The sequence below is a fragment of the Serinus canaria genome, unplaced genomic scaffold (genome assembly GCF_022539315.1).
Source record: "Serinus canaria isolate serCan28SL12 unplaced genomic scaffold, serCan2020 HiC_scaffold_329, whole genome shotgun sequence".
NCBI lineage: Eukaryota > Metazoa > Chordata > Aves > Passeriformes > Fringillidae > Serinus > Serinus canaria.
In genome coordinates this window covers 1,270-9,202 of record NW_026108443.1, presented here as the reverse complement: position 1 = coordinate 9,202, position 7,933 = coordinate 1,270, and the positions used below count along the sequence as shown (strand labels likewise).

Sequence of the window (7,933 nt, the reverse complement as noted above, 5' to 3'; positions counted from 1 at the left end):
GGTCCCCAACCCCAAACCCCCGCGTGTCCCCAACCCCAGGGCTGTGCGTGGCCACCCCCTACGAGATCACGGTGATGAAGCAGTTCTTCATCGACCTCCGCCTGCCCTACTCGGTGGTGAGGAACGAGCAGGTGGAGATCCGCGCCATCCTCTACAACTACTGGCTGCACGACATCACGGTCAGTTGGGGGGGGGACATTTTTTTGGGGACGCCGTCACCCCTCTGCGGACCTCAGGTGTGACCTCCTTGTCACCGTCCAGGTGCGCGTGGAGCTGGTCTACAACCCCGACCTGTGCAGCCCCTCCACGCCCAAGCGGCGCTTCCAGCAGGTGGTGAGGATCAAGGCCGAGTCCTCGCGCACCGTGCCCTTCGTCATCGTCCCCCTCAAGCTCGGCCAGCTGGACATCGAGGTCAAGGCGTCCGTCCGCGACCAGTATGTGGGCGACGGGGTCAAGAAGAAGCTCCGGGTGGTGGTGAGTGGCCGATGGTGACCTTGGTGGTGGCATCTCTGTCCTTGAGATGTTCCCAGCATGGTGGCACCTGTGGCCGTCCCTCTTCAGTGGCTTGGCGGCCACCACGGGTGGGCCAGGTCCACCACAGCAGAGGGGGATGGTGGGTGGTGGCACGTCCAGTCAGCCGTGGTGGCACCAAGGGGTCGGTGTGCGGCAAGTTGGGATTGATTGTATTATTGATTTGGAATTTTTAATCAATATCTTCATTGATGATCTGGATGGGGTCACCAAGGTCAGGGTGACCATGGGACTTGATACCCTTATTGGTTTGATATTTTTAATCAATACCTTCATTGATGATCTGGATGAGATCAGGCAAACCATGGGACTTGATGCCCTCATTGGTTTGATATTTTAATCAATATCTTCATTGATGATCTGGATGGGGGCACCAAGGTCAGGCTGGCCATGGGACTTGATGCCCTCATTGATTTGATATTTTCAATCAATATCTTCATTGATGATCTGGATGGGGTCACCAAGATCAGGCTGACCATGGGACTTGATACTCTCAATTAAAATATCAATTGATTTGATATTTTAATCAATATCTTCATTGATGATCTGGATGGGGTCACCAAGGTCAGGCTGACCATGGGACTTGATGCCCTCATTGATTTGATATTTTAATTAATACCTTCATTGATGATCTGGATGAGATCAGGCAAATCATGGAACTCGATACCACTCATTGATTTGATATTTTTAGTCAATATCTTCATTGATGATCTGGATGAGATCAGGCTGACCATGGGGTTTGATATTATTAGTCAATGTCTTCATTGATGATCTGGATGAGATCAGGCTGACAATGGGATTGATATTTTTAAGTCAATATCTTCATTGATGATCTTGATGGGGTCACCAAGATCAGGCTGGACCATGGACTTGATACCCTCATTGATTTGATATTTTAATCAATATCTTCATTGATGATCTGGATGGGGTCACCGAGGTCAAGGTGACCATGGGACTTGATGCCCTCATTGATTTGATATTTTTAATCAATATCTTCATTGATGATCTGGATGGGGTCACCAAGATCAGGCTGACCATGGGACTTGATACCCTCATTGATTTGATATTTTTAATCAATATCTTCATTGATGATCTGGATGGGATCACTGAAGTCAGGATGACCATGGGACTTGATGCCCTCATTGGTTTGATATTTTAATCAATATCTTCATCAATTATCAGGTGACATCAGACTGACCATGGGACTTGATGCCCTCATTGGTTTGATATTATTGATCAATATCTTCATTGATGATCTGGATGGGGTCACCAAGGTCAGGCTGACCATGGAACTTGATGCCCTCATTGATTTGATATTTTAATCAATATCTTCATTGATGATCTCAGTGGGGTCACCGAGGTCAAGATGACCATGGGACTTGATACCCTCATTGGTTTGATATTTTTAATCAATATCTTCATTGATTATCAGGTGGGATCAGACTGACCATGGGACTTGATGCCCTCATTGGTTTGATATTATTAGTCAATATCTTCATTGATGATCTGGATGAGATCAGGCTGACCATGGGATTGATATTTTTAATCAATATCTTCATTGATGATCTTGATGGGGTCACCAAGATCAGGCTGACCATGGGACTTGATACCCTCATTAATTTGATATTTTAATCAATATCTTCATTGATGATCTGGATGGGGTCACCGAGGTCAAGGTGACCATGGGACTTGATGCCCTCATTGATTTGATATTTTCAATCAATATCTTCATCAATTATCAGGTGGCATCAGACTGACCATGGGACTTGATGCCCTCATTGGTTTGATATTATTGATCAATATCTTCATTGATGATCTGGATGGGGTCACCAAGATCAGGCTGACCATGGGACTTGATACCCTCATTGATTTGATATTATTAATCAATACCTTTATTGATGATCTGGATGGGGTCACCAAGGTCAAGGTGACCATGGGACTTGATGCCCTCATTGATTTGATATTATTAATCAATACCTTCATTGATGATCTGGATGGGGTCACCGAGGTCAAGGTGACCATGGTGGCACCACAATGACGCTGACCAAGACACAAGAGTGACCTTCGGGCCTCCAGGACCTCAGTGACCTGTGTGACCTGGTGTGGCCTCCTGGGCTTGTCCCCGTGTGTCCCTGGGGGTACTGGTTTATACTGGGAGGCCTCTCATGGGTGGTCCAGAGGGGTTGGGAAGGGGAGGAGCTCAGACCCAAGCCCACCTTCAGCGCCGGACTCTGCCCTGGACAGCCCGAGGGGATGCGGCTGGAGAAGACGGTGAAGATCGTGGAGCTGGACCCGCAGAACAAGGGAGTCAGTGAGTGACATCTCTGGGGACAGGGAGGTCCCACGGTGGCCTTGGGACATCTTTGGGGACAGGGAGGTCCCACGGTGGCTCTGGGACATCTCTGGGGACAGGGAGGTCCCATGGTGGCCTTGGGACATCTCTGAGGACCAGGGAGGTCCAGCTGTGGCTTTGGGACATCTTTGGGGATCAAGGAGGTCCCACGGTGGCTTTCGGAATCAGTGGGGACAAGGGAGCGGTCCTGGTGGCCTTGGGACATCTCGAGGGACCAGGGAGGTCCAGCTGTGGCTTTGGTTCATCTTTGGGTATCAAGGGAGTCCCAATGTCGCTTCGGACATTCACTGGGAGACAGGGAACTCCCATGGGGCCTTGGGACATCTTTGGGGGTCAAGGAGGTCCCACTGTGGCTTTGGGACATCTCTGGGGACAGGGAGTCCCAAGGTGGCATGCGGACATCTCTGAGGACAGGGAGGTCCCACGGTGGCTCTGGGACATCTCTGGGGACAGGGAGGTCCCATGGTGGCCTTGGGACATCTCTGAGGACCAGGGAGGTCCAGCTGTGGCTTTGGGACAATCTTGAGATCAAGGATGTCCCACGGCGGCTTTAGGACATCAATGGGGACCCGGGAGGTACCATGGTGGCATTGGGAAACTTTGGGGACAGGGGGGTCCTGTGGCCTGGGGACATTCTTGGGGACCCGGGAGAGGGTTCCAGCTGTGGATTTGGTTCATCTATGGGTATCAAGGAGGTCCCACGTCGATGCGGACATCATGGGGACCAGGGAGGTCCCATGGTGGCCTGGGCACATTTGGGGGTCACGGAGGCCCACTGTGGCTTGGGACCAATTCTTGAGGACAGGGAGGTGGCCTTGGGACATCTCTGAGGACCAGGGAGGTCCAGCTGTGGCTTTGGTTCATCTTTGGGTATCAAGGAGGTCCCACTGTCGCTTTCGGACATCACTGGGGACCAGGGAGGTCCCACTGTGGCCTTGGGACATCTTTGGGGACCAGGGAGGTCCCACTGTGGCTTTGGGACATCTTTGGGGACCAGGGAGGTCCCATGGTGGGTTTGGGAAATCTCTGAGGACAGGGAGGTCCCACTGTGGCTTTGGGACATCTCTGGGGACCAAGGAGGTCCCATGGTGGCCTTGGGACATCTCTGAGGACCAGGGAGGTCCAGCTGTGGCTTTGGGACATCTCTGGGTACCAGGGAGATCCCATGGTCACTTTGGGACATCACTGGGGACAGGGAGGTCCCACTGTGGCTTTGGGACATCTTTGGTGATCCAGGGAGGTCCAGCTGTGGCTTTGGGACATCATTGGGGACCAGGGAGGTCCCATGGTGGCCTTGGGACATCTTTGGGGGTCAAGGAGGTCCCACGGTGGGTTTGTGACATCTCTGGGGACAGGGAGGTCCAGCTGTCGTTTTGGGACATCTCTGGGGACAGGGAGGTCCCATGGTGGCTTCAGGACATCTCTGGGGACTAGGGAGGTCCCACGGTGGGTCTGGGACACCTGGAGGGATATGGAGGTACCTCCAAGCTCAGGTTTGGGACAACTTGGTGGACAAGGGACATCTCACCACGGAACTGGGACATCTCAAGGGACAAGGGACACCCTGGTGTGGGGTGGGGCTGGGTCACCTCAGGGGAGGATTTGGGGTCACCACGTCCACCCCACCCCACAGAGGGGGTGCAGGAGGAGCAGGTGAAGGCCGCGGACCTCTCGGACATCGTCCCCAACACCGAGTCGGAGACCAAAGTCAGCATCCAGGGTGAGCACCAAGGAGAGGACACCTGGGGACAACCTGGTTGGGGGGTGGGGGGCCAGGTGGGACATCTTGAGGGTGACACATCCTCTCCTGGCCCAGGCAACCCCGTGTCCATCATGGTGGAGAAGGCCATCGATGGGGCCAAGCTGAAGCACCTGATCGTGACGCCGTCGGGCTGTGGGGAGCAGAACATGATCTCCATGACGCCCACGGTCATCGCCGTCCACTACCTGGACAACACCGGGCAGTGGGAGAACTTCGGCATCGACCGCCGGGCCGGCGCCATCGAGCTGATCAAGAAAGGTGGGAACGGCACCAGAATGATGGGAATGGCACCAAAATTGGTGGGAATGTCCTCAGAATGGTGGGAACGGCACCAAAATTGGTGGGAATGTCCTCAGAATGGTGGGAACGGCACCAAAATGGTGGGAATGTCCTCAGAATGGTGGGAACGGCACCAAAATGGTGGGAATGTCCTCAAAGTGGTGGGAATGGCCCCAAAATGGTGGGAATGGCAACAAAAGTGGTGGGAATGGCCTCAAAGTGGTGGGAATGGCAACAAAAGTGGTGGGAATGGCCTCAAAGTGGTGGGAATGGCAACAAAAGTGGTGGGAATGTCCTCAAAGTGGTGGGAATGGCACCAAAATGGTGGGAATGGCACCAAAATGGTGGGAACGGCACCAAAATGGTGGGAATGGCCTCAAAATGGTGGGAACGGCACCAAAATGGTGGGAATGGCCTCAAAATGGTGGGAATGTCCTCAAAATGGTGGGAATGTCACTGAAAGTGGTGGGAACAGCAACAAAAGTGGTGGGAATGTCCTCATAGTGGTGGGAATGGCCCCAAAATGGTGGGAATGTCCTCAAAGTGGTGGGAACGACAACAAAAGTAGTGGGAATGTCTTCAAAATGGTGGGAACAGCAACAAAAGTGGTGGGAATGTCTTCAAAATGGTGGGAACGTCCTCAGAATGGTGGGAACGGCACCAAAATGGTGGGAATGGCCTCAAAATGGTGGGAACGGCACCAAAATGGTGGGAATGTCCTCAAAATAGTGGGAATGGCACCAAAATGGTGGGAATGCCCTCAAAATCTCCTCGCAGGTTACACCCAACAGTTGGCCTTCCGCAAGCCCGACAGCTCCTACGCCGCCTTCATCAACCGCCCCTCCAGCACCTGGTGAGGGACCTGCTGCCACCACCACCACCACCCAGCCCAGGTGACACGGCCAGGCGTGACCCTCAGGTGTCCCCATCTCCAGGCTGACCGCCTACGTGGTGAAGGTGTTCGCCATGGCCAGGAAGCTGACGGACATCGAGCACGGCGAGATCTGCGGCCCCATCAAGTGGCTCATCCTCAACAAGCAGAAGCCGGACGGGGTCTTCCAGGAGGACGCGCCCGTCATCCATAAGGAGATGGTGGTAGGTGGACACCTCAACCCTGGCACTGCTGGTGGCCGAAGTTTGGGGGACCTCGGGTGGAGGGTGGGAGATTTTGGGTGAAGGTCTGGTGAATGTCGGGTGTTCCTTGGGCGTTCCTTGCAAGAACGTCAGGTGAACCTCAGGAATTCTTTGAGTGTTCCTTGGTTGAAGTTCGGGTGGGTTTTGGGTATTCCTTGAGTGGGTTTTTGTGTTCTTTTTGGAGCTTTTTGGGTGGTCCTTGGGTGCTTTTTGGGTGGTCCTTGGGCGTTCCTTGGGTGAAGGTCAGGTGAACCTCAGGAATTCTTTGAGTGTTCCTTGGTTGAAGTTCGGGTGGGTTTTGGGTGTTCCTTGGGTGCTTTTTGGGTGTTCCTTGGGTGCTTTTTGGGTGTTCCTTGGACGTTCCTTGGAACGTCCTTGGGTGAAGGTCAGGTGAACCTCAGGAATTTCCTTGGACATTCCTTGGGTGAAGGTCAGGTGAAGGTCAAACATTCCTTGGGTCTTCCTTGGGTGTCCCTTGGATGTTCCTCACCTGAAGGTCAGGTGAAGGTCAAATATTCTTTGGGTGTCCTTTGGGTGTCCTTTGGGTGTCCCTTGGGTGTCCCTTGAGTGTCCCTTGGATGTCCCTTGGATGTTCCTCATGTGAAGGTCAGGTGAAGGTCAAACATTTCCTTGGGTGTCCCTTGGGTGTTCCTCACATGAAGGTCAGATATTTGAATGTCCCTTGGGTGTCCTTTGGTCTCCCTTGGGTGTTCTTTGGGTGTCCCTTGAGTGTCCCTTGGATGTTCCTCACCTGAAGGCCAGGCGAAGGCCAGGTAAAGGTCAGATATTCTTTGGGTGTCCCTTGGGTGAAGTTTGGGTGTCCACGGGCTGTCCCTTGGGACTCCCTTGGGTGTCCCTTGGGTGTCCCTTGGGTGTCCCTTGATTGTCCCTTGGACGTTCCTCACCTGAAGGCCAGGTGAAGGTCAGATACCCTTTGGGTGTCCCTTGGATGAAGTTTGGGTGTCCACTGGCTGTCCCTTGGGACTCCCTTGGGTGTCCCTTGGGTGTCCTTTGGGTGTCCCTTGGACGTTCCTCACCTGAAGGCCAGGTGAAAGTCAGATACCCTTTGGGTGTCCCTTGGGTGACATTTGAGTGTCCCTTGGCTGTCCCTCAGACCAGCCAAGGACAGATCCTTGGAACGAGCTGCTGGTGGACCACCGAGCTCTTGGAAAACCCCAATCCCGAGGTTTTTTCCCTCTTTTTCATCCCACAGGGAGGCTACCAAGGCGCCGAGCCTGAGGTGTCCCTCACCGCCTTCGTCCTCATCGCCCTGGAGGAGGCACGGGACACCTGCAAGGACCACGTCAACGTGAGTGACCCCACCTGGGGACGGGGACATTCCCGAGGTGCTGGACCATCACTGAAGCCACCTGAGATGCCAAATTCTCCACCCTTGGTTCCCAGAGCTTGGACGACAGCATCAACAAGGCCGCCGGGTTCCTGGCGCGGCGCTACGAGCAGCTGGCCCGGCCCTACACGGTGGCCTTGGCGTCCTACGCGCTGGCCCTGGCCGGGAAGCTCCAGAGTGAGAGGATCCTCATGAGGTTCTCCAAAGGTGATGCTTCAAGAGGGGTCAAAGTTGGGGTGAAAGGAGGTGGGTTTGGGTCATCATGAGGTTCTCCAAAGAACCTCATCATGACCACCACCACAAGAGGAGTCAAACTGAGGTGAAAGGAGGTGGGTTTGGGTCTTCATGAGGTTCTCCAAAGGTGATGCTTCAAGAGGGGTAAAACTGGGATGAAAGGAGGTGGGTTTGAGTTCTCATGAGGTTCTCCAAAAGTGATGCCTCAACAGGGGTCAAAACTGAGGTCAGGTAAAGGGGTTTTGGGTCTTCAGGAGGTTCTTCAAAGGTGACACCAAACCTGGGGTGGAAA

At 53.6% G+C, this 7,933-nt stretch overlaps 1 protein-coding gene and 1 long non-coding RNA gene across 2 annotated transcripts; both read left to right on the top strand.

Annotated features, from left to right (window-relative positions):
- The first annotated feature begins 26 nt into the window (after nucleotides 1–26).
- LOC127061239 (venom factor-like) lies at nucleotides 27–7,688 on the top strand. Its single transcript, XM_050987849.1, has 9 exons — nucleotides 27–179; nucleotides 262–474; nucleotides 2,776–2,842; nucleotides 4,518–4,604; nucleotides 4,701–4,904; nucleotides 5,703–5,778; nucleotides 5,861–6,020; nucleotides 7,273–7,368; nucleotides 7,464–7,688. The coding sequence occupies exons 1-9, from the start codon at nucleotides 75–77 to the stop codon at nucleotides 7,671–7,673; spliced, it is 1,218 nt and encodes a 405-aa protein (XP_050843806.1). The 5' UTR covers nucleotides 27–74; the 3' UTR covers nucleotides 7,674–7,688.
- On the top strand, nucleotides 790–2,300 carry LOC127061240 (uncharacterized). The gene is made up of 3 exons (XR_007780671.1): nucleotides 790–909; nucleotides 1,096–1,642; nucleotides 2,202–2,300. It is a non-coding gene; the product is annotated as an uncharacterized LOC127061240 (long non-coding RNA).
- Nucleotides 7,689–7,933: the final 245 nt, after the last annotated feature.

Bases quoted from the DNA above. Each gene is read 5' to 3' on its own strand.
- LOC127061239 (XM_050987849.1), top strand. From the start codon at position 75: ATGAAGCAGTTCTTCATCGACCTCCGCCTGCCCTACTCGGTGGTGAGG. The intron at 2,843-4,517 runs GTGAGTGACATC...CCCACCCCACAG, and splicing joins CCCGCAGAACAAGGGAGTCA to AGGGGGTGCAGGAGGAGCAG. The intron at 7,369-7,463 runs GTGAGTGACCCC...CTTGGTTCCCAG, and splicing joins CCTGCAAGGACCACGTCAAC to AGCTTGGACGACAGCATCAA.